This window comes from Pithys albifrons, chromosome 2 (assembly GCF_047495875.1).
Source record: "Pithys albifrons albifrons isolate INPA30051 chromosome 2, PitAlb_v1, whole genome shotgun sequence".
In the NCBI taxonomy this organism is placed as follows: domain Eukaryota; kingdom Metazoa; phylum Chordata; class Aves; order Passeriformes; family Thamnophilidae; genus Pithys; species Pithys albifrons.
This window is the reverse complement of record NC_092459.1, coordinates 22,401,169-22,428,198: the sequence shown is the minus strand read 5'-3', so window position 1 is coordinate 22,428,198 and position 27,030 is coordinate 22,401,169. Positions and strand designations below refer to the sequence as shown.

At 37.6% G+C, this 27,030-nt stretch overlaps 1 protein-coding gene across 1 annotated transcript in view; it reads right to left on the bottom strand.

The window, feature by feature from the left end:
- MLIP (muscular LMNA interacting protein) overlaps positions 1-27,030 on the bottom strand; it is a 103,819-nt gene that overhangs the window by 51,648 nt on the left and 25,141 nt on the right. The window contains 5 exon segments of the mRNA XM_071548152.1: positions 79-1,704; positions 6,314-6,667; positions 8,639-8,797; positions 18,358-18,468; positions 18,470-18,493. Of these exon segments, the coding sequence (XP_071404253.1) occupies positions 79-1,704; positions 6,314-6,667; positions 8,639-8,797; positions 18,358-18,468; positions 18,470-18,493 (2,274 nt within the window).

Here is a 27,030-nt window from a genome sequence, read left to right as displayed (position 1 = left end):
TAGCATTCTGCAACATAGATGTGATTTTTTCCTACAGGGACAAAGAACTATTAGAAAATAAGCATGCACCAAGGGTACCTTGGGTTTGATGTTGTCATGGTCAGGAGGCAGGGAAAAAGACTGTGGTGACGTCAGCTCTCTGGGTCTTGATGGCAGTATACCTGATGACTTGTCTGATATGGAAGATCTGCACTTTAACACTGGTGAGGTGGCAGATTGTTCAGGTCTTGGAGAAGAGGAATTAGACCTATAACTTGCGTGCACCAATGAAGAATTAAACTGCAGTGGGTGGGAATTAATATTACCAGGTTTTGGAACTAGTGGGGTAGAGTAAGCCTGAGGGAGAGACCACCGCTTTGAGACACTGGAAGGGGTAGAAGAGGAGGCACCTATCTCCTGAACGGACATTTGGGATGAATCTAACTTAGATCTAGAAGATGAGGGCGAAAGACTTGGGGTAGGAGATGAGGGTTTTTCTAAGGTGGGGGAGAATACACCACTAAGTCTGCTAGAAGAAAGCAAAGGATATGACCGGCAGGTAAAGATGGGTGAGTAAGTGTGTACTCTCTGTGACTTCTGAGGTGCCCGGGAACTGGAGGCAGCACACTGCAGCCCTTCTGGAGAACGAGAGGTGGGGTATGCTAAGGCAGAGTGAGCTGGGATACAAGGAGGAGGCAGTGTAGACTGCAAATCTGGAGAGGCAACTGATCTTCTATGGGAGGAGACAGGGGATGAAAGAGAACTTTGGGACTCTAGAGAAAGTGTTCTAACTTGAAGATGCTTTTTAGGAGAAAGGGACCTTGCTCGAGAGGTGGAATGAGGTTTGGACGGTAAAGGCAGATGCTGAGCCCATCCTGAAAGCCAGTAATCCTCCCTGCTGGGAGAATCTGGCTGTATAGGAGGGCTTGAAACAGATTTCTTGGGGGTTGGGGGAGTTGTTTTGGACTTTTGATCTATTGCAAGTGTTGAGGAACCAAGGGAGCTAGGAGAAAATGTGGGACAAGAAGCAGGAGAAAGAGGTCTTCGTTGAGAGGAGCCTGATCTCAAAATAGCAGTCAAGAGAGTCAGTCTGGTTGGCAGAGGGGATTTGACTCCTGACTTTGTTAAATTTCCTCTAGATGACATTTGTGGGCAAGACTCATTTATACTACATATGGTTGAAGAGGAGCCATAAAGAGAGGGTGGAGACAAAGGTTTAGGGGTAGGAGATAATGAATGTGTTATTATATGTACAGGGAGAGGCGACAAAGGCTTTAATCTTTTGGAAGAACTGGGAAAGAAAGACTTAACTGAAGATCCTTGACTTTCAGCTGAACATGGAGGATTGGGGTAAAGACTTGGGCTCTTTGCTGGAACAGAGGATGTGGTGAAGTCTCCCATTTTGCAAACACAGCCAGGAGTATAGAGACTTGGTGTTTGTAGATTATCAGACAACTGAGAAGTGGAGTACCAACACTTTGATGCAGAAGAGGATATTTTAGACATGGAAGGAGGTGAACTATGGGAAGCAGACTGAAAGTAGAGAGATGAGTCTTGCTTAGAAAACCCGGTTGCTGACTGCCACTTGTTACAGAAATCTTCCGGCGAAGAAGCTTGATTCATGTTAACGGCACCACACGCTACCTTCTCATTAATTGGAGAAATTAAGTGGACAGCAGGTGGTTTAGAGGAAAGATGATCAGAGGTGGAAAGAGTAGAAATTAACTGGAGAAAAAAGAAAAACAGAAATGTTAGTACAGGTGGAACCTGTGGAACTGTTAAACACCCCACATTTCAGTCCTGTGGTCGCGCATATAGGCTTTCTGTTAGTACTGCTGTGTGGATTAAAAGCACAGGGCTATCTTAAATTTGGACATACAGCCTGATGGATAATGCTCTCGTGTGGAGATGACTGAGGCATACGTGTTAAGTGTTACTTTGGTTTTATGAGACCTCAGCTTTGTTCACATAAACAAGGTTCAAGGCTACAGTACTTTTCATTTTAGGTAAAACCCAAGAGACTTGTGCCATGAGTGTCCAGAATCATGAGATGTCATTCCCATTGTATAAACAAAACAGAAAGTGAGGAAATTGCAATACTATCTCATCTCACTTTACCAGTTCAGTGGAAAGCAGCTTTTCTGAAAATGGAATTCAAGTAAATTGCTTATTTTCTCATTCAGTAAACAACTCCTTCTGCAGCACTGTGATATCGGAATGAGAAATTTGCTCAGAACTACTTAAATCAGACACACAGTTTGTCTTCCACTTATACTTTCATTTACAGAGCAAGGCATTTGACAGTTTGCAGGCATGTAAGAGTCCTTGTCCCCTTCTCCACAGTCTTTTGATACACTAATGAAACAGTAGCAAGCTCTTTCATGAGTGCCTTTTTTCTTGGGTCTATTCTAATTAGGATTTGTCAAAACTAATTAGAGCATACAAGTATATTATCAACCCTTTATACAGCTTCATGCTTCTAAAGAACAAAATTATCTTAAAATCTTACAAGTTATTATAATGCTGAAATTAAAAACTGAGGTATACAAAATATGAATAAAACATATCAGCATGAAATAGTGAGTTAAGCCAACTGTAAAAACAAAAGGCTACAAACTGTCACCTAACATTTGACTGAGCATTTTGAAAGCAGAGAAATTGACTCTAATTTCATTGAACTTGATATAAATACAAGAACACCTATTTAACTACTATTCGACACTCTGAGAAGTTTATGCAGCTCTATGAAAGACTGTACCATTCAGTTTCCACACACAACTTGCACATGGCTGTGGCTCAGCCATGAATTATGTTTTTTTAATACAAATGTCTTACCCATAGTAGAGAGGAATTACTATTATTGTTATTGCTATTATATAATATAGTATTAATACATCACAAAACAAAAATAAGAACTAATCAATTTTCAAGTGAGAGCACATACCAGAAGTTGCAATGAAAAAACAAGACTTAGAGGTTTCCAAGGGCTAAACTACACCTAAAACATTAAATATGGGCTAAACATGCACTTCAAAACCCTATTAGCCCTTACAACTTAAAATGAGTGAGCTCTTACTGCTAAGTGTTACCATATAAATAGCAAGCCTTGTAAATCAAAGACATTTTCTGTCTGAGGTAACTTCAAAAAAGCAAAATCAATGCTTTGATTTATAGAAATAAACATGAAACATCAGAATACTTTTACCATCCCACTACCCCTTGTTTTATACATGTGTTAAGGTGTCCCATTTCAAAGTGGAAAGTCAAAGGATGTATACAGGATGAATATCAGAATATAAAAATTAACATCCATTATATCACTGCACCATATATTCTATAGATTATGACTCTTGCTGTAAAAGCTGCTAATTAAGAAGCAAAAATACTGGAAATTGAGAATAATTTACCAATCTTTAAGCATTATGAAAGATTATTATTAAATATGTTATGAAACGTAACATTATTTAACAAGTTTAAAAGCAATGAGGTAATAAATCTGATGATTTGGAGCAGCGCCTTGAATTTAATAAGGAATTCTGGAAGCTGATCAAGTACCAAAACAGAACTCAGGTATGAAATCTTTGTATTTCAAAACAGAATAGATAAATTATCCCTACGAAGACAACAGATTAAAAGAAAATGAGGAGCAAATATGAAACTTCATAATAGAAGAGCAGGATGTCCGAAGACTTCTAATTAGTTAAAACTTAATAAGAAAGATTTATAAGCAGCTAGGAAAATGTTCATGGTAGCAGATAATAAATATGCTCCTGCAAGTATAATGAAGATGCTTTGCAGTAGTCTTCCACTTTAAACACCACTGAACATTTATGTGATGAGCTAACTGAGCCATGAATCAAGTGTTCAGGAAAAAAAATTTGCTCTTGTAACACAGTATTAATAACATCTGTGGATGATCAGCCTCTTTTTACAGGAGCAGGGAATCATAATCAGATTGGGTTGGAAAGTGACTTTTAGAGGCCATCTAGTCCAGCCTCCTGGTCAAAATAGGGCTCTCCTCAGCAACTTCCCTCCTCAGTGGAAGTTTTTTCCCTTTTATTTGTATTCAGTTACTCTACTGATTTTTAACCCTCCTGTAGCTGTGTTGGATCAGTGAGTCAAGAAATTTCTCCTGGCTGGGCTCATGTCCTGGTATTCAGGAGAGCAGACATTCCACTCAACCCAAAGGATAAAATCCTAAGGGCAGGTGTCAGTCTAACTCTCTCTTGCATGGCTAGACACTATTTAACATTTAAAAAAGGGCCAAAACCCACTAAAACAAGATATAAACAGTAAATTATCACTAAAAAGTTCCAAATATGACCAGAAAAATGGATTAGCTTTTTCAGACTTTGAATATAGCATGGCAGTTTCCAACATTAGTCAGACCATTTATGTTTCAAAGAACAACAGAAGCTTCCAATTTTTTCAATGATTGTCTTTTTTCTTTCATTTAAACAAAGTCGGAAATTAATGAAGCTGTAGGAGCCCTCTAGTTCCGTTAGAGTGATCCCTTCTGCAACACAATGTTCCCCAATATTTGTCCTTGCTTTTTTCACATCTGACTGGAAACTCATAGTCTAATCATACTTTTAAATTAACATGATGTTATATGTAACAACTCTTAAATGGCACATGATACTGCCTTTATAATCCAAGAATTGACAAGGTAGCCCATATATGAAATCCTTTTTACAAAGGAAATGTACCAACAGATAAACAATGCAACTATTTAATCTTTACATACTTTTCCTGTATTTCAGAACTGATGATACTTTATGAGATATCAACCAGAAGGAGTGATACCTAAGGAAACATGTTAGAATCAGAGTAACAGTGAAAGGCAGTTTAGTAAAACCTTCTTCTTATGAAGCAATAGAGATGGCTAAAGATACTTAGATAATGAAGACTGAGGAAGTATTTACAGTCTTGAAAACTTGTGACTGAAGAACAATGGTGAGATATGCAATTAGCCATATTACATTATTCCATGCTACACATTCACATTCAGGTGAACAGTAAGCAAAGTTAGGCTTAATCTCTTATTCTGTGCAAACTGGTTTTTTTTTTTACCTAACAAGCCAAATCCCTCTTTACTTATGAAGTCATCAATCTTAAGAAAGATATAGCATATGAATTTTTCTGTAGAGTACTCTGAAATCCACCCAATTTCTGTAATAGCTTTTTAAAAATCCACTCAAGTAAGCATGACAGAATCTGAACATTGCTGAAGTAAATTTGTATTTCCCTAGGACACGTATTCCTTTAGAGGCTACTTTTTCTATGTACGTTTATCTATGCCTTCATACCTTCCTCAGGAAAAGTTCTCACTGACTTCACTGGGAGTTTCTCAGAAGAAATGAACATTTAATAATGCTGTGAATCCCAAAACAGAGTGGATTTTTTTTCACAATTTCCTCATTCAAAAATTGGCACTGAATTTAATGAAATTGTGGCAAATGCTTTTCAACACAAGATAGGAAATCTTATTCATTTTCAGAAGTGAAGCTGCTGTGCTTAACTTTTGGTTTTAAATGATTCATGAAGAATTTCATTTTCAACTGATGGAAACCCTGTCAAAGTCAAAGGAAATGTCTGAATTTATTCTGTGTGAGAAGGATGTTGTTATTCTGCTAAACGTGGAATTTTACAATGTATATACACCCCTGAATACTATCAGTGCTCTTTCCAAGGTGGGAGACATTAATTTTCATGCAGTAGATTGAATGGATGCATTTTGTAAATGAAATATTTCAAAGACCCTTTTTTTGAAATATCCCAGTGAGAATTTAAAATTTAATAAATCAAAAAATGCACCCTATAAAGATCATCATAAAAGGAACTTTTATCTTCTTTAGGTCTTTACACCTGCTCAAAGTCAGTGCTAACTAACAATCAGAGTAATAGGATTTTTTACAGTCTCTGTCTTGCAGAAAGAGCTGCAGAAGGTGCTGAGAATAAAAATCTAAGTCTGGGAAGTCTGATGAGAATAATTCAAATAATCTCAAAGCTTCATTGATTTCAATGACCTTAGCCAATTTAGACTAGTTAGGAATCTAGCACCTTCCGAATTAACTTGCTGTCATGATAAGCTGCTCTTAAAGGAAAGAATAGATCTGCATTACTGCTTCAGGCACATACCAGAATCATATGGAGAAGTAGTAAGTCAGAAGGGCTGGGCCAACTCCTTAAGGTCCAAGTGTCACAGAAATAGCCAACAAAAATGCTAATTAAAGAACAAATTGACAAAGCTGCTTTACAAACTGGCTCAGTGTCCATGTCCTGAAAGCTTTAAAAAGCAAAGGTTATCTCTAGAGTCTAAAGAACAGGTTACCTGATGTTTTTGTGGATCAGTAGCACTGTGGGAAAGTGCAGCACCTGGAAGGTGCCCATCGCCAGTGGTGCCAGAGGAAATGTGGGACGTGGTCAGCAGCTGAGCACTGATAGGACCATAGCCATTGGAAGGCTGATGAATATTGTTCGAGGCAGCAGCCACTTCATCTTCATCACCGGAGTCCGTAATCAGGATAAACTCAGCCTTAAAAAGGTCATTCTCCTGCATTTCTCCTTTGCTTGAATTACACCCCAGGGACTGGAAAACCGTTTGGGTGCTGCCTGTACAGACAGTGGACACACAGGCTTGTCTGGCCCCACTCTTTAAGGCCAGCTCATCAATGACTGTGTCAGTCTGAAAAAGATACAAGGAGAAAGATGTCAGATAACTGTATTTTATTTGTGTTCCTCAAAATGTGAAGTCATTTTGGCTTTCAGTGGTGGCTGGCTCTGTGCTACCAAAAGTGCAGAGGGCAAATGAAGACTTTGGGCATGAGCACCCACCACACCAGGGAGCCCCCTACTTCCAGCCCCCAGCCCATGCTGCAGGGCCTCCTTCCCAGTTACTCACAGAGCAACAGGGGGCTCTGAGCACAGCAGTGGCCTGAGACCCGGGCTGGCAGGGAAATTGAGAAGGAAGGTGCAGCCAAGCCGAATGAGCTGTCAGACCAGACTACACTGGACACGATGGGAAGGCATCCTGACTGTGGGATCCACGGGAGCAGACAATGCTCCTCAGAGGAGTCTGACAGACAAATCTGGGACAAAACCTATACATATTAATGAAGAAACAAAGGCCCTTAAGACAGGCATTCTCTGAAGAGAGCAGACAAAGACACAGAGGTCAGAGAGCTCAACACAGACCACAATTGTTCTTCAGATTTTCTGCAATTTCCACATCCAGTATGCAACTTCTCAAGCATGCTTTAAATGAGAGCAGGATTAGTGCAAACTGCACATATGATATACACAACGTCAAATAATTTAATATTGAAACTTCTATTGTAAATCATATTTTCCTTGGAGGAGGAATAAGCCAAATGAATAGACACACTGTGTACTGCAAGAGGAAACCTCCAGATGGGGCTCATATTTGAATACTGCTTGACGAATGCAGTAATTACAAATTTCCAATTCACTTGCACCTCCAGGAGTCCCTGGAGCTCAGTTCTTTGAAAAAATATCAGACCACAAAGGAGGATGCCACCAGTATGGGTTTTACAGTGTTATTTTGATTATCTGATGTTGCTAAGTTTCTTAAAATATTGTTCAGGTTCTAGACATTTTGGAAAAGGGGCTGATCTGTGCTATGAAGGCCTCAGTACTGCATCAACTGCCAGAAAAGTATTCTCTGCCTACTAAGAAACACAGAAGGATGGATGATGGGAAGACCTGATTCTGCTTTATCCAGCACATTACCTACAGAAAAACCAAAACTGAGTGGCTGGAAATGTAACTAATGATCCTGAGGATAATATTCCAGTGAATGTCTTTTCAAATACATCCATCCTCTGCCCAGACCTAACTCATTTTTAGACAGACAGGACACTGAAAATGTTTGAGCGTGTTCAGGTCAGAGGGCTGTGAACTCCCATGAAAAGTTTATTACATGGAAAAGCACCCAGAACTGTAGCCCCAGCAATGTCCCATGGAAGGAGCTCTTACCCAAGAGCAGAATTGCCATAAGTGTTAATATTAACCTGATGGTTGCAGTAGCCTTTCAGGCAGCATGGAATAAAATAAAAGGCTATAATTGTTGTGAGGCAGGAAAGGAATAACAAATACTGTGGATTGACTAAACAAAGGAGAATGAGGAATGATGTGCTGCTGGCTTCGCCATCACAGGAAATCACAGAGACAAGCTTTCTGAAATAAATATCTTGCTTCTACTTTGATGCATTACTGCACAGCTATGAAAGGGATTGGCATCGTTGCTGGAAGCCACAGCAGTGGCACTTGCTGGCACCAGCATCCAGTGAGCAGCTCTTGATCAATTCTCATGCAATAAGATCCTTTGCACACCATTCTTGCTGTCTTGAAGAGCAGTAAGGAATTCCCCCTCATCTGCCAAGAATATAGCCTTGCATGACTGACAGAGGACAGTATTGAGATGGGCAAGAACTTCCTTCCAATATAAACTCTGCCAAAGGCAAAAAAAGCTATTGAGCTGACATCCGCCTTCTCTTGCACAATTATTCTACATTTTGGTAATTAAAACCAAGCACAAGCCAAGAAACCATTCAAGAGCCTCAGTTCAGCAATGCTTAGAATAAACTTTTTTGTATGTTTTGAAAGAGTGGAAAAATTAAGGCAAACAAGAATCTACCTTATTTACAATTTTTTGATCGCTCAGATCCTTTGGTTCCTCTGGAATTGTCACAAGAAACTTAGAGATGTCCACAACCTCAAAATGAGTTGGAAGTCGTCCAATGGATGGCACAAATGTGAAGGTCAAGGGTTTGGCTCCTGATTCTTGAGAAATAACCTACAAAACACATAATTAGTTCAACATTTTTATCCAAATAAATATGATTTTTGTCAGAGTTGAAACAACATGAGTAATATTTAATAATCTATGTAACTTACAAGCCTGTTATTAACTATACAGGTCGTTGGTTTGTTTTGGTTTCATTTTTATCAGGTCATTGTATATTAAAGTCTTCTTTAGCAGACAAAATATTGCCTTGATTATACCCATCAACATCCTATATATTCTAGTAGTGTAGCACAGCAGACAGGACATATGTTCAAACATTTTTTATTCTTTCAATTTTCCATAAAAGCATCAGAAAATCATATTCAATTAATTTCAAGGCTGTTTTTATCTTTATTTAACTCTAGTAGAACAACAGTTTAATCATACCAGTGTATCTGGTCATATTATAGAATCATAGATTATAGCCCTTAGTGTATTTGCTTAACAACTTACACCACACTGGGAATACATTTGCTCTGCAAAAAGAAAGCAAAACATGTTCACATTTTCTAATTCAAATGGAGTTAATTCTGAACAATATCTGTGTGATGAATTCTGATTCAAGTACCTTCTCCCATTTTCTATGGGCTATTCAGCCACATACACCAACTAATTGTGTGTCTGGCTGCTTATTTCGCCCTCCCCATGTTGCCTTCTCTCTAGATCTGAGTGCATAGGGCCTGAATGCACCAAAGACAAGAGACTAAGAGAAGGTAATTTCACCTAAATGTTCAGTTTTATCACAGTGCATTCCCATCCTTTCCATCTCCTTCACAGGAGATACTGGAGAGAGAAAATAAGTCCACACCATGCTACAACTCTCAGTTGCTTTGCCAGATATAAAGAAGAGGAACTGCAAATGCCTGGCAAGGGAAGTAGAGGGAACCATATCCCAAACAATGGAAACTGACATGCTGACTTTCCCACTACTTCTTAGTGTAAAAAATCCTTCTTTCTGATTCAAAACTATGGAGTATATTGATTTTACTCTGTTTTATCATGTGATTTAAAGCTTATGGCAGTTAATTGCCTTTTCAATAAACTGTAATATGATGAGGATCAGACTGTATTGAATCACACAGGAAAACAGGATTATTGTTTTGGTTCTTTTTTTTTTTTTTGCTTGCTTGCTTGATAGTTTAAAGTGAAACAAATTGGAGAGCTGTGACTCTCATTATTCTTCTTTGTAATTTGCGTCCATAAATAAATAGCAATTACAGAACAGAGTGGAATCTTGGCTGGAGCATGAAAAATGATAAGACATTGATATCCAGTTTTACAAACTACAAGTAATATTAGTTACTTCCACTGACAGCTGCCTCCCAGAGTGCTTGGGTAAAACAGTCATGTTATTTGTACAAATGCTATCAACTATTTTTCTCTACAATATGGGAGAACTCTGCTCTCTCAGACACATCCAGCTGTGTAGGCACAGGGTGGTCTCCTACTTTTCTTACTCCTCCACTTCACACAAGTGACTAAACAGTAGTGTATATGATGCATGGCTTGAATCAATGGCAAAAAATTGACTGCTAAATGCTCCAACATGCCAGGAGCCCAGGGTGTTATTTTATGTGCAGGAAAAACAACATAGGTCTGTCCTTCTCTCAGTAACCAAGGCACCTGAGTCTGATCATTGTTTTTCATAAAACAGCAACACAAATATTAAATACTATCAGCCAGCACATTAAACACTTAATCCTTGCTCCTGATAAAAGTCAGAGCACCATCAGTACTCAAGGGCGTCCTCACTAGTGATCAGCTGCCAGTCCCTACAACACAGACAGGGATGCTCCATCTGAGCACCAGCTGTACCCAAAAAAGGCTTTGAGAAGCAGGATTACCTGCACACAGGCAGAAGGACCCTTCACATTAGCATTAGTAACTTCTGTACAGCTGACATGATTCACTAAAGTCCTACACAGTACCTGAGTTGACTAAAATCAGCTAGAGATGGCCTTTGCTTTCCTGCAGATCTAGAGCTGTGCTTTCATCTTCTATCTTTAATTAGGAAATGCAGCTTGTAACTCTGGTACCTCGGTTGTCCTTACTAACATTTTTCCCCCTCTACTTCACCCTCTTGTCATGCTCTTGTTTTTGACACTTGACAGCAGCTATTCCATATCAGTGGGTATTCTTGTGTCAGAGTACAAAATATTCCTTATAAAAGAAAAATTAAGAGAAAAAGTGTGCAAATAGCAAGCCCAAATACCAACAGATTTATGTAATATCCAGTCAAATGTAGTAACATTGTTAAACTCCCAGTATTTTATCTGCATATTTGTAATGAGGAAATACAAACAAAAAGTCAAGCTAGAGGCTCCAGGCTGTTGCATAGTAATAGGGAGATCTAGCTAGCACCTAATTCTGTACTGTGTCTTACCTTGCACTTCCAATTTTATTGCTTTGGTGGAAAAATTAAAGAACACACAACAAAAATGTAGCTGTATTCAGTCAAAAGACACTGCGGAACTAATCATCAAAATTGCTTGCAAGTTAAAATTAAGATTGGAAAACACATAAAGATAGGCAACTAAGAATATTTTTTCAAGTGGAAAATGCCATTAAAGCATGACACTATTTATATTTCCCTAGTGTACATTATTTCCCAAGAGTTCAGAAAGCATACACAAGCAAATAGAATTACTGCATTTGAGAAAGTTTTAAGTTGCCAGATACTGTGTGAGGCAGTGACAGGAACGCACTCCTCTTACATAGCAAGTGAGAAACAGGAACTTCCAGCAGGTAAAACTAATCATGCAATCTAGGCTGCATCACAAAAACCTAGACAACAATCAAATATCAAAAACTAGCCAGAAAACACAATCATTTCCATTGAGGAGAACAAAAGAGAAATATTTCTCACTTTAAAATATCTTGTAAGTGATTATTTTCATTTTATAGACTTCAAAAATTAAGTAAAAAAACAATGTGAAGCAAAAGGAACTGTTACATAATTCTTTTTTAAGGTACAGAGAGAATTTTTATGACTTTTTTCATATGCTCATTCACTCTCTTTCTGGCTGATGATTCTGTCCTTGAAGAACTGAAAGAAATTTGCAGGTTGGACTTCCAGAATTTAATTACATCTATTAATAGCCACTCTGACGTGTAAAGGTAAATAATAGAGATGATAGAGACAAAATTCAAATATATATAAACATACATGAAACTTCTCATCTTTTCTCCATAATTAGTAGTAACAGCAGAAGGAATCCAATGCCATACAGTTACTGATGCCTTAATTCACTTGAATCAATGCAATTACCGTGGCAGAAAAATACCAAATGTGACATATATTGAAGTCAATATTAAGGAATTCTGGTTTCTATTATATAATCTACTTTATGCCCAAAGAAATAATTGATTGTTTTTAATTGCAACCTTCATGTCAGTTAGTTCTTTGAAGAACATAAATCACAGAGCTTAATATAAATAACCTTTGAATATCCATCAGAGGTTATTGGCTGCTGCATAATACATTGCCAAATAGCTTTGAAACACAAAATTTATTCTAGATGACTTCCATGAGTTCCAAGGTAATCAATTTACAAATGGGTTTGTTGCATAATTAGTACCATCGATTTACAACTGCCCTGGGGATAGTAACTTAAATTATATTGACTATTGCATTCATTACCATAGCTTCTACAGTCCTTACTTGTAGAGCACATATTTAATGTCTCAGTTACCTTATGAACACAAAGCAATGCTTCCATTTAATCTCTCATATGCTCTATATGCATTCAGCATACTGCCTATTTCATAATTTAAATTGAGGTCCCATTGTCAATGATTGCTTCCTAGGATTTCCTTCTGAAATACGGATTGATAAAGGGAAATTGAATATGCTGGTTCACATTACAACCTCTTCACTGATTTGCTCACATAATTCATTTCGCTAATAAAACAACATCCAGAGAAAATCTCACTCTTGAAGCATCAAGTACTTCATTTTGAAGATATTTTTTGTTGGTTTAGAGGACAGAAAAGGAAATACACATGCAAATAATAGTAAAATACTAAGTGTGTACATCATGACATAGAAACATGAAATACGTTGACTGAAGCACTGTTTTGGTCAGAGAACAAATTCACATTCCCACAATTCCTGAATGATAAATATAGCTCTAACACTCAGAGAGCACAGCTAATGCCATTCACCCAGCCAGGAAAAGGGGGCTTCAAAAATGCAGCCCAGGTTCTGTAACCTCTTCTTAAACTCCTTTTCTCTGTTCAGACTAAAGGCAAGCCACAAAGACACATTGTTTCCTCCTCAAGAAAAAGTCTAGTCTACTACACAGATGTAGACGAGATGAAAGAATTTTCAGCCTATCTTCATATCCTGACTTATTATAGTTATCACAGGAAACTAATATGGATTAGCTGTTTATTGTGTAATATGAGCTCTGGCTTATCTAAACATTTTTTACAAACAGCATCAGATGATTATCTGAACACCAACTTTATATCTGTGAAACTTCAAGGGAAAAGCTAAGTCCATTCCAAAAGGACAGGATGAAATTACAGCCAAGCTGAAGTTTGTGCCAAAGTTCCCAATGACAGTTGTGGCTGGAGCTTCCCCAAGCCCTGTGATATGCTCATTGTATCACCTTCAACGAATCACTTCTGCTTCTTTCAATAAAGCAGCACAAACTAAAATGCAGACAAATATCTTTTGAAATTAATATGTGTAAAGCACTATAAAGAGCAAATGAATAATAGTATAAAATTGTAATTTATTATTCAAAATGCAAGACCTTGTTCAGATGAAGTGTTTCTTTTCAAACATCATTTCACTTGGCTCTTCAGCCCAGCAGACTTTATACAACTCTAATAGCTCTTTCATACTGCTCTACACATATGCAGCTAAGTTTGACAAGAAGTAAGTAAAGATAACCTTTAATTTCCTCCTTTTGCAAAGTGTGAGTTAAAATACTTTGCCTGTTATGCTTAACTGATTCAATAAAATGCAGTTTGAGTAAATGGTCATAAAACGTTAGACCCTAAGGTGACCTGGATCTTTAAATCATATTTTAGGATCGCTGACACCCTTAAAGCCCTCATTTGCTTCAGTCCTCTAAACCTCCTATGAAACAACATCTACCAAGTTAAAATACTTCTGTTGTAACATCCCAAGCTGCTCTAGTCCATCACCTATGTGTAAACTCCCAACTAAGCAGTCTCACACCCAGACTGCCTCAGCAGGTAGTCACCACTTCTTTCTTTCTATCCTGTGTTTATATTACTGTGTGGATCAATTAGAAATCATGCTGAAATGTTTCTGCTGATTTTGCATTAGTGTGGGCAGGTTTGCCATCTGGTTTTGCACTGAAGGCAGTCAAGGATTGACAAAAGTAGACTGAAAAAGTTTGAAGGCTGATTGCAGAAGAAAATAGAAAAAAAACCAAAACTGGTGCTGTCTAACATGCACATGGACTGCTGACCAAATACATTAGTAGGCAGAAGTGGGTGACTTCAGATTAAATCCAATGCCTGTAGATACATAAAGATATCTACACCTAAACTGGGGTCCTTACAAGGTCATAGGACCTATGAGTTCATATGTAGGACATGTATACTGGCACATGCACAAATATATTTACAAACTCTGATATTTAAACATAATACATGCTTATACAGTGCCATGATACTTCTGCCCAACAAAAAGCCTACAGACTGTTCAGTCACATTAGTGTAAAAGCAGAAAGGCACAACAGATTTGTTTTCCAGTCCATTTTTTAACAACTCATCTCAATTACTCAGTGAGAAATTGCAAGTTAGAATATAACCTTTTTCCTATAAAAGTTTCTTGAATTACAGCCCTGGAAGAGAGTCCCAGAATATCAATACACAGGTGCAGTTTTCCAATCAAGCAGTGAGAGTAGAAATAAATCCCTACTTATATCTGTCAGAGCTGAGAGATCAGTCTTCTGTGATGATGCTAGCAAGAAATTTGAATTTTACAGTATCAATCATCAGTCATTTTCCCTTTGGTGTTTCGAGACATCTGAGTGTTTGAGAACTAGAGGGATTTCAGTCAGACCAGCTCTCTCCCCATAGAGCTGATGCTCACCTGTGGTGAGGTTCCATCACCACACCACTGAGCACTGGCAGTCCTGCCCTCAGCACCACAGGAAAATCAAACCCACATGGTGCTGCCACCACAGATGAGCATCTCAGCAGTTTCTCTCTAAAAAATGCATTGCAGAGCAAGTTTGGTAACACACCAGTGACGTTGTTGCAAGCAATATATTTCAGAAGCAGGTGGTGCCCAGATTCACATCTGTGCCTATACATATCCCTATATGTGTCTCCTAATAGACCATTAATTTTGTAGTATTGAATAAAAAAAAAAAAGAAAAAAGGAAATAATTAATAAGTAAAACATCATTCTAGCATAGCTTGAAGACCATGGAAGAAAAATAGAGGATTTTGAAAGATGCTCCCAGAAGTACAAGCACAAGATAAAAGCAGAAGCCTTGCAAGTGCAAGTATGGAATAGGGGCCCTAGAGCTACGAGCATAAGTCATTCATAATCAGTTATTACTCATTACAGGAGCATACACCTGTGTGCTGCTATTACCGATAACAGAGGAAGCAAAGAACCAGTATCCAGCACATGTAAAACACAACAAACATCATAGAATTTGGATATAGAATATATCCAAATGAAAAACAAACAAGTAAACTGTTAGCAAAGATAGAAAAGTGACTTCAAGTGAGATCAAAGAGCACAGTACGCCCCACCATCAACATCATACACCTCTCTGCAAACAACTGAAGATGCTGACAGCTTCCATTAACAATGCCTAGAAAATAAAAGAAGTGGTAGAAATGAGAAAGTTTGTCTAGTTTGGTTTTAATTGTATGGTCACGGAGAATGAACTGTAATAATAGGACCACTTAGGTTTTAACTGTATCACTGCAGTTTGACTACATCATCATATAAACCCCATGTATGTGAGAGTTTGTGTGCATTTTTGTGACCGACCAGTACAATAAGAAGGGGCTAAGAAAAAACAAATTGAGGAGAGGGTAAGTATGAGAGGTAGTGCATGAAAGCCTTTTCCAAATGGATAAACTCAGTCGATTTGTGGTTCAGTTGAACACACAAGAAATTATAAACCAAGGATCAGGCTAATCTGCCCAAGACCACCGACACACTGGAATCAGCAACAAACAAGCTGTACCCCATTCAAAAGGGTTGTATCTGCTATATAAAGAGAAAGACTGCAGAATTACACTTACAGACCACCCATCTAGAAGCCAAAGGCATAGTAGTAGTACCTTATGCTTCTGCACAAAGGACTGCCCTGTCAGCTGTGGCTCCAGCTGAGCAGCTATGAGTTAGTGCACGAGTATATGAGAAACCTGCTTGAGTAACCAAACACTGTGAATACTTATTTGCTGTTAAAAAGAACAGCCTTATTCTGTTAATGAGAGTATCTTGGATAGCAAAAAGTGTTCTGATAAATGTTGTGATGAGTGCCTCCTCCTCCGACCTGTCCCCCTGTCTGGGAAAAGGGAATTAAAAACATTATAACTCTGTGACTAGTGTGCTATTATTTCAATTAGAGTAACTACAAATTTTTGCATCTCTTTATATTTCTCAAGCTTGCATAAGTTGCACAGGGTATTTGGTCTTCTACTATACCCTTGAGGCTTGGTAGTGATTTGGATGCAGCATTTCCCACCTGTGCAATATTTCTGCTCCTTTCTGAAGAACTGCCTTGCTGGAGCTGAAGGCAGACTGGTACAGTCTCACTTTAGCAGATGAGTTACACTTTAAACATCTCCAAGGTAACAGTTGTGCATGAAATACCTCATGGATTTTCATGAGGATATGCTGGATGTCAGGGCTCTCAGTGCTTCACTGTGAACCTGCTGCTACCAAGAGCACTTTAGCAGTATTTTGGTGAACAGAACAGCCTTTGTTTCACAACAGTATTTTCTCTGTGTTTCCCCAGGTATAACTCTGTCCAAAACAATTCAACACAGAGTGTGAACACTCCTGTCAACCAAATATGACAGCCAGAAATGAACAAGCATGGCCCTTTGTACTAAGGTCACCTGGTTTTGCAGCACTAACTCTAAAAAAATACTCTTCAAACCCAGAGGACCACAGGTTCAGGCTCAAATCCACTCTCACTGCCAGGTCTTTCAGCAAAGAAAACTGACTCTTTCCAGGAGAGGATAAAAGACAGTTTCAAACACTCCCTACCCAGAGACTTCAGCTACCTCTGTGTGACTCAAATGTGCCCTTTCCCACACCCCAGGTTAACCGCTCCTGTCATTTTACCTCCTGCCCCTGATAAAACCAACCAGCTCCATGTGCTCTCACTCAAACACCAAAACACAGGAGCATGTTCACACATGTCCTGCAGGTACTATATGCATATGTCTCCACTGACAGCTGTCTCCTCATTTTACTGCTTATGCTTGCCTAAAATTTTCTTTTCCTCTAGTTTTCCTCTTATTACTTGTGTGTGCTCAGCTAAACAATGTTTAAAGTATGTTTAATTTTATACAGCCTTTTCAGTTTAGTTTATTAAAAATATTTTTATTTTGAAAACTGTAAAAATTAAGGTGTTTTGAGAGCTTAAATATTTTTGACAAGTTTGGTTTAATTGTAAAGCAACTTTATTTAAAAATAATTGATCTGGCAAAGGGAAAAAAAAGGTTGATGTGATTTGCTTTTGGCAGCACAGATTCTATCAAGTTCTCTCCTATGTTTGGACTCTTCTATTATTATTATTATTCTAAAACTTTCAGGGTTTTACTTATTTTAAATCTCTGAAGGATCACATTTTTTAACAGACACTTCCTTTCCCAAACTGCTACATCTTTTGCCTGGGCACTTGTCTGGCTAAGGAATTATATTTTTGCAACAGTGATCCAAGGGATATAAAGAAACACACAGAGCTTGACAGCTTAAATTTTCAAAGGCCATACAGCTGCCACCCACATATCAATGACAGTGAACAACACATATTTCACATTTTGGAGTTATCTCCCTAAGTGATCCTGACATACTCTCAAATACGATTCTCAGGACTCAAAAAGTCATCTGGCCTCTGGATTTATCAGGTTTTTCTATCAATCAGAAAAGGGTATTTTGAAAAAAATAAAAGTTATGCTGTCATAGATTTCATGACATGCAAATTAAAACCTTAGCCTTTATCCACTCATATATGGCCAGACTGAGGGCTTCTAGTTAATTTGTTACCACTTTTTCTCTGCCATTCCAGGAGACAGCAGTTCAAGTCTTATGATATCAGCTAACCCATATTGCTCAGCTCCTTTCCACAAAGAAGAAAACAGAGTTCTCATTGATTGTAATTAGGGATACATAGAGTATTTTGGAAATATCAGATGTAAATTTTCAGCTTTTGAACAAAGCATATATAGAAGAATATAGTTTGTATTTTAATCACTAAGAAACAAATTATTTCATCCTGAATTATCAGCAATAGGCTTCCCATCAGAAGCTGTACCACCCTTTACAGTCATCCATGCAAGTGAATTAAGAAATAATCAATACAGGCCCATCTACAAAGCATTCTTACCTGTCCTCTGCTAGTAAAACTCAGTAGGTTGATAATTCAGATGACTCTTTCTCCAGACTACTGCTGTCTGTTGTATGTAAAGCACAGTTGGAAGATAAATAAAAAAATTAACATTCAAAAATCAGCAAAGAAATGTCTGTGATAGAACTGGAGAAGAAGTCCTATTTTCCCCTTCTCAGTAAGGATTTTTGAGGTCCTTTTAATGAGTTATTTTCTGAGTAGGTCTGTGTGGGCCCAGAAGAATGCTGACTACAAAGAGTAATTATTCTGGCACTCAGCTACTAACAAACAATAAGGTAAAGCTGAATGGCTGTTGGCTTCTTCTGCACATTCACAGGAGGGCAGAACAATAAACTCAGAATCTTGTTTTCTTCTCTGTGCTAATAATTAAAAAGCAGCTGTCTTTAAAGATTTAACTTGAGCTTTCCCAGATATCAAGAATACTGCATGTTTAACAGTGCCAGGGTCATTTTCATATGATTTGGGAAGAATAGACACACTTGCTCCAATTAAATAATTTTATTTTTATTTTTTGAACAAAAGTGTTTGTGTGAAAATTATCAGTTTACAAACTTGACTTTGTCTCATCAAAAAAAAAAAATTCTTAGTCTTCCACTTTGGCATAATCATCCAGCTAAACCCAGTCATGTACCATTCTTCGGATATTTTAGAATGTAGGAGAAAGAATAGAAGAACTGTAGGAGAACACCAGACTGTAAATTTTGCATGAAGAACAAGCATAATTTCTGTAGCAAACAATCTGGGCAGCCTCCAAACTGAAATCTGTCCTTTGCCTCAGGCCTCCTGTGCAGCTCTCAGAAGGCACCTATAACCTTCTCCATATTAAAATATTCTGACAGTCCATGGGTAACTGTAACCACTTCAACATACATTCCCAGATATTCTACATCCCCATGACATTATTTGACTAGTGTTGGTGAAGGTAACATACATAGTTAACACGTGCCAGCCGTACCTTGAGACAACTCCCACCTCTCCGGTTTCTGTACCTAGGAATGACAAGGTATCTATCCAAGCTCCCACGTGAGTCCAGTCAAGTGGCTCTTCCTAACTAAGACTATCCCCTTCAGACAGTCATGTTTACCTATATCAAGTCCTGGTTTTTGCCCTACAGCTCATACTTCTGCCACAAGAGAGAGATAAAGAATGTTGCTCACTTTCAAAACCAGGTTTTCTTCTTTCTCGTCTTATGTTCTTACTCTTATTATTTCAGTGCCAGTTAACACTATTGACCAGTGATTCTTTCCTTCCTCTTTTTATAAATTTACTGTAATTTACTAATCTCTTATCACTTAGGTTTCTCTTGGTCACTCTTATTTCCATTTCCGGTTTGCAATCTGCCTTTAAGTTACAGCAGAATTTACAACACCTGAAGTGGACTTCTAGAAAAGTGAGAAAGTACTTCATGAACAAATGTGCTACTAATGTCAGACTTGTAAAGAAGATTCTTCCAAATTTAAACAAAACCCTGACAATGTTAAAAAGAATACTTTAGATTTTCAGTTGAAAATATGTGTAAGTAACACTATCTCTATAGATGTCATGAACTAACCAAAAGGATCACAGTATTATAAAAAGGGGAAAGGAACGTAGTTTTCATTCAAAAAAAATCCACACATTGTCATTTACTTCCTACCCAGACTTTCTCTTGAAGTTCCCAATATGAGAACACAGGTGACAATGCAATGGAAAGCATTCTTGCATGTAGTAAGAAAGAATGTAGATTTAGTATTTGATTCGTATGGTTTTGTACTTTCGTGTTGTATCTTCATTCTAAGCAATTGGAAGAAGGCAATGCTCTAAAATGCTTGAATTGAGGAGAATCCTGCAAGACTTCAGAAGAAATGCTGAATTTTTGGACTTTTTTTTTCCTGAAATTTATTTGAAATATGTCAAATTTGACCTGAGAACTGAATGCAAATGGATGTCATTCTGAGTTTCTGAACTTGGTCTTATCTTTGGAAAGGGAAGAAATATATCTTGGATGTTAATTAAACCTTATTTCTGTCATTACCAGCAACAGAGCAGTGCCATTTATCATCATACTCCCAATTATAACACTCTACATGATTTCAAAAGGAGACTAAACAATGAGTTAGAGTCAACTCAAAACTCTGGAAAATAATACTAAAAATGCACAATTTACTACCAGCAGAGATTGCTTTTTATTTTTCATTGCTCTTCTGAAAAATGTATTTCAGAAAGAAATGAAGATTGCAATTCAAATTATATAAATTAGGTTAATATTAAGTTTAAAAACTGAAATAATTTCAGTTATCAGTTTGTTAATTTAAGATATCAGTCGTAGTTTTCATTTCCAAGAGCAGGAATCACTAAACCAGGTACCAAATACATATCCTTCATTTAAATTCAACAGGAAAGAACCTATAACTCATGTATTACTTTTTCACCCAATGTTTTGGCAAGTTATAAGATTTAAAGTTAATAAACCAATCTGAACCTAATAAAAGTCCCTTTTATGCATCAGCAAATGACTGTTGGTAGTATTCTTTATCCCAGAGATTATATGTCTTGTGAACAATATTAAGAAATCACAAACATTTTTAATAAAGCTCTCCTATCTGTCTGTACAAGGCATCATGCAATCTGGAAGTTTCATAATCAATGTTTTCTGAAGAGCTTCAACAGTTTACATAAAACAGAAGCATATCTAGCCTCAAATAATAATAAAAAATTAGAAACAAAACTGAAAGTCATGTATTAAGAATATACTAACAGCAATGCATTAGCAATTCAATGCAATTTTAATTATTCACACTTTGCACTAAAACTTCAAGTTATTTTAATATAGTCTTAATTTTTACAAAAAAGACATTACTATACTATTTATGTCAAATTCTTTTTCACCACATTTTATGTTCCTACTGACTATGGTTGTTTCTTCAGGAAAAAAAAAGGGTGATTAGGAGCTCAGTCTTGCCAATGCTATCCAGCTGAGGTTTTGATTACAGCAAAGCCTACACGTCAGTGGGAGAGCTCAGGCACTCAAGAAAAGGACAAGGCAGATCTGCCCACATAACCAGTCCATTTCCCTGAAATACTCATTCTCTGACTCTTAAAGGAAGTGTAAGTAATGATATTTTTCTTATCAAAAAGTAGTTCCCTCATGCAGTATTTGTGTCCCAGTTCCAGTCTGATTTTGCATCTGCCCTACCTATTAGGTCTGGTTTGTTAACTAGCCAGGAGCTGGCATGGAGGAAAGTCTGACAGTTAAGGAAATTAAATTATTTTTTGTAAGTAACTCAAAAGCCCTCTTGTACCAAGTACTTGTTTTTTTCTCTGATTTCCAAAAACATTTCTTGTAGAAAATTACCAAATAGACTGGTAGCTGATAAAATTTCAGTAATTTAAAAGGTTGTCTTTAATTTCATCAGAAGTCAGTGTTGTGGTTTGTTGCATATAGTAATCCTTCATCTGACTCTATGTTGCCATTGTACATAGGAAATCTCATCTCCCTTCCAGTTCTGAAGTGGACCGGGAATTTTTCAATTAAGTACTTTCTTCCACATTAAAAAAGTTTGCTTGAACAAAACCTTTTAACAGAACATACTTGGTTTCATTCACTTTTTATCTGGAAGGTTCCTTGAATCCAGGATGGAATGACTACTGGAAACAGAGAGACAGAACTGCTTTTAAATATGCCTCTCTTTGAAGGACAAGATGGAAAGTTTTCCCCAAGTTTCCTACAGCACTGACAAATGTCCCAGCTACCAGACTATTTTCAGATATCACTTTCTCAGCTTTTTTCAGCATAAGCATCAGAAAACAAACTTTCCTTCAGATAAACTTTTTTCCTAGTCAGAAATGTCAGATCCAGTCACTGAATGCTATATGGTTATAGGACCTTCCAGGGTCAGAGAAACATTTGGCACAGAAATCCTGACATAAAGGCCTTGAGTGAAGGATTTGAGGAGCGAGTAAGGAGCTTTAGGTAACTCTGAGATGACAGGATTTGTTCAACATCACTCACTAGAACCTGCCTTTCGCCTGCAAGCAGCAAAGCCCCACTGCAGCACCTGGTGGTCACAAACAAGCCAGAAGGCTGCAGGTGAAGGGTCTGTCATCAGCCTTTACTCTTCTTCCAAAACAATGCACCTGAGAAACAAATGTGGTCACAGATAGATTAGAAGCAATTGGCAGACATTTTCATTTGGCTTCTCACCAAAAATAAATAAACACAAGATTTAAGGCTGCACTGGCTTATAGCTGTTCTTGACAGAATTCAGCAGCAAAAACGGTTTAGAAAGGATTTGTGCTACAGAAACTAAATCAGGTTTGCTTAAGAGCTCCTTGTCTGCTATACAGTACATAAACTATTTCACAGTTATTACGCTTTCACTGTTCCACTAGAACCTCAAACATCCAATGGAGCATTCAGGACTAAGAGGCTTTGACTGCTTTCTGGAGAAACTATGTGTCTATGTGTGTGTGTGTGTGTGCTTGTAAAATGAAAGACCAGAGAATGCTATGTGGGTGGAGGTGAAGTGTCAAGAATTTGGGATTTGCTTTTGCAAATAGTAGCTAGGTCAGCAGACTATATACTTGTCCTATTACAATAAACTAAGACTTGCTCACATGAAACTCTAGTTTTTAATGGTTACCTGGGAATAATTTTTATTTGAGCAAGAGATTATGAAGTTTTTGATATCACATAAAAGTAAAAATAGAATGAGCTGTCATATATTTGCACCTTGCAACTTAAAAATACACTTCATTCCATGATTGAAGTGTATTTACTGAAAGGCACAGTTCTGTAAGAATTATGCTGTATCACATGAAAAGACCAAATTCTAAATGATCACCTTGTTTCAGCCCTCATAATTACCTAAGTGGCACTCTTCAGAAGTTGCTTTTCTCATCTTAACTTGGTTTATCTCTCTTAGAGTGCATGCACCTGATTGTGAGTCTATTTTAAAAGGTTATTATCTGTCGGTGGAGCTAAAGATAGTGAATCAACCATCTGTAAGCTGCTGGATATCTGAAACAGCAAAACAAAAAAAGTAAAATAAAATAATAAAAAGAAATGAGGAAAATGGGTTTATATAAATAGCCTACTATTACTTCTTCCCTGGACAGCATGAAGATTTGTCTCAACTAACACAAGATGTGTTAATCAAGCAGTTGCATTCATATGACTTCTCGTATCTGGTAAAATAAGCCCAAAATATCATGAAAAACTTATTTCAGGATTTCTTAGTCAGCAAGACTGCAACTCTGCATCACTTCTAACATGTTTTGCACTTTTGTTTGTTTGTTTGTTTGGGGTTTTTTTGTTTTCTTTGGTTTTTGGGTTGTTGGTTGTTTTTTTTTTCTGTCACCCCTTTAAAAGAGCTGGTATACAAATTAGTTAGAAAATATATTCTGGGTAAGAATTTTTATACAATGTGACCCTCATTACAACTAATTGGTAAAACAAACTTTCTGGTAAGACTTCAAATTTCATCTCTGTTCAGATTCAGTTCACACTTTACCAGCACCCAAAAAAATCTACTAACGAAGTTTTAAAATAGACAGCTTCTGGGGGCCTAATGAGTGATGGTTCAATGCAAAAACTTTCTTTTTTAATTATAAAATAACAACATAATTATTGAAAAATTAAATCTAAAATAAAGGCACGGTATCTTTGAAAAATATACAAAGAATGTAATTTACTAATGTAGCAGCAAAAGAAGGTGAACAAAAAAGCCAGCAAATATTAGCTAGCTGTTAAATCTTGACAACAAAATATAAAATATTTTCAAACTCAATTAAATTCCATTCAGAATGCAGACAACCATTAAAAGTGTCTTGAAACTTCTAAGGAAAATTGAATCATTAGGGGGAACAAGCTCACAATAAGAACATTCAGAGGGAAAGAAGTTAAAATACCAATAAAAACCAGGTTAGTATGAAGCAACACAGTGAGATTAATCTAAAAATAGATAGAAATTCTACAAAAACATCCATGTAAATAATTAATATTTAGGGCAATGCAGAAGTAGCTAAGGACTAGCTGTTGATCAGGACATGGGAATGAAAAGGACAGCTTAGGTCCCCCACTGTGGCTCAGTGAATATTCAATTAGTTCAACAACAGGAAAGACTTTCATTAGGAGAAACTCACTGACATACTCTGTGCCTAATGATGAGGTATTGTAATTCTCCTGCAAATTAAGACATCTGAATTTAATTCATAATGCTGGCCCATTTCTCACACTGTTCTCTAGATGTCAGCTCTTTGCCGCAGCCTGAGGCAGGACACTGGACCTGCCAGGGACTCTGGCTGATCCAGTGTGGCAATTTTTATAGCTTCATTCTTGTAAGAAACTGATACCTAGTTTAGAGGCCTAAATTTGGAACGAGTCACAGCTGAGAATGCTGAGCAAGGCGAGCTGCTCCCCAGTGGTTCCATGACAGATGTGTACTGTTTTCAGGGGCTGGGATTTAGGTTTTTTTCTACAGCTGGCTTTTCCTGATGCATCCCTGAGACAGCTCCTGATCATGACTTCAGAGTGATAACTTTCCTGGGTGATTACTGCAGATAGATCCAAAAGACACCTTCTTAAGCTCCTGAGCTCGGGAAACCTGAACCAGTCTGTGTCAGCAGCCATAGAAATAAAAGGTAATTGTATTACATGTCACCTAACTTAATAAGTACAGCAGAGCTCTGTGCTAACCAAATGATTCATCCTCCACATTGTAGTGGCTCCCATCCAGAAGGTGAACAGCATGGTGGGAGGCACTAGCCTCCTTTCCTTTAAATGTGGCTGGCCCTCCAGGCTTCAGAGGGAACATGCATATAGCACTGCCCAGGGGTTGCAAGAGATCCCAAAGCACCTGAAGGTTAGTGCTGCAAAGGCAATGCTGGACTGAGCCATTGCCGTCCAACCCCAAATGACTCAGAGGTCCCAGCAAGCACCTCTCAGTTCAAATTTCATTTCCTGTACTGCTGAACTGTTTATGCTTTAGAGAAACCCCCACTCCTACTGTACCCTTCCATAGTACCCACATGGTGAAAATGAAAGTCTATGGCCAAATCAACTTTAGTGAGATCCAGGGTGGTAAGTCATCAGGAACTTGTGCAAGTAAATTTCTCACAGCTCAGGTTCCCACCATCTATCAGAGTCCATGACAGTTGTAGTCCCCTCCAATTCCTGTACTTTGGAGGGTTATGCAATTTACAGTGTGTTTTTTACAGAATACCTCTGCTAGATCAGTCTAGTAGTTTCATACCAGTCATTCACATTCACAAGTTAGCAACCTCTAATCAATTTGAAATTGCAATCAAATGTTTGGCACAATTTAAAAATATATCAGTCATTACACTAGTAATACTACAACTCCATTTTCAACAGAAAAAGTATGTTTTTCCAGCCATATGATTTTGATGGAAACATCAAAGATGGATTTGTATTCTGAAAAAGGAAAAAACCTTGAATGACATTGAATCTGTTCACATCTTGAATTGCTGGCAATAAAATTAATTGTATGACAGCCTCTCATAAGAAAATGTTACCTATAAGTATTTCATGTCTAAACCAATTAATGCTATCTCTGTCACTAGCGGGGAAAAAAGGGGAGGGGAAAAAAACAAGGCATAAAAATAAATATTGCCTTCTGAAGGAGATGTTAAGGACAATGCTAACAAGTGAACTGAAGAAATATACAATAATCTTGTTCCTGCCAAGGACTGTCAAGACAAAGTCAATATGATATGTATGTCAATACATGCCAAAATTTTTATAACATCAAATCAGAGTCCTAGGTCAATGTTTTGAGTAGCTAATGATAAAAGTGACATGGGTAATAGCAGTATTAGTTATCAAGATGCGTTATGTCAGCTTTCTTCTGTTACTGTCAACACCTAAAATGTATAGTGATAATGCACTACATATGCTACCCGCCTCTCTCTGCTGGCATCAACCTAACTTATGTCAAATCTTCCTCGAAAACACTAATCAACACGCTCTGCTACAGTGAGCTGAGATACCAAGGCTATCTAACATAAGGTGCTGATGAATAAATAATAAACTCTCAAGCATTACAAGTCAACTAAGGTTCCATAAAATGTAGATATTATAAAAGACTGACAATGACTGCAGTTTGACATTCAAATAATTTTTATATTATGAAAATGCCTCATTTTCTTAGTACCCCATATAGCATCGATTAATACCTGAGCCCAAGTATCACTTTCAGGAAAGACTAATCCTTAAATTTCTAACAACTTGGAACTACTCCTTGGTATCCCATTCCTACTTAAATGAGCTCTGGTGAACAGTGCCTACAGTGGCAGTAGCAGATGCTCTTGTCACTGTCACTAACCAGTGTGTCCATGTGTCACTCAGACAGAAGGGTCCCAATGCAGTGTTGTATCTGCCCAAACAAGTGAATGAGTTCTGAGCTAGGGAGAGGTGGGATAGAAATTCTGGGGCCAGAGGGGCCTATGAGAATTTTGTTATTGTTTTCAATGAATAAATGTCCTCAAATTCTGTCAGAAGTACTTTAAGGAAAATGTTTATGTGAAGTGAAATCTGTTACTCTTGCTTCCTCTAATCAGAAAACAAAAAAAAGGTAGACTTGGGTTTTATTCTGTCATGGAAAACTAGACTAATCTTGTGCTAGATCCCCTCAGAACATGAGACAGAGGACT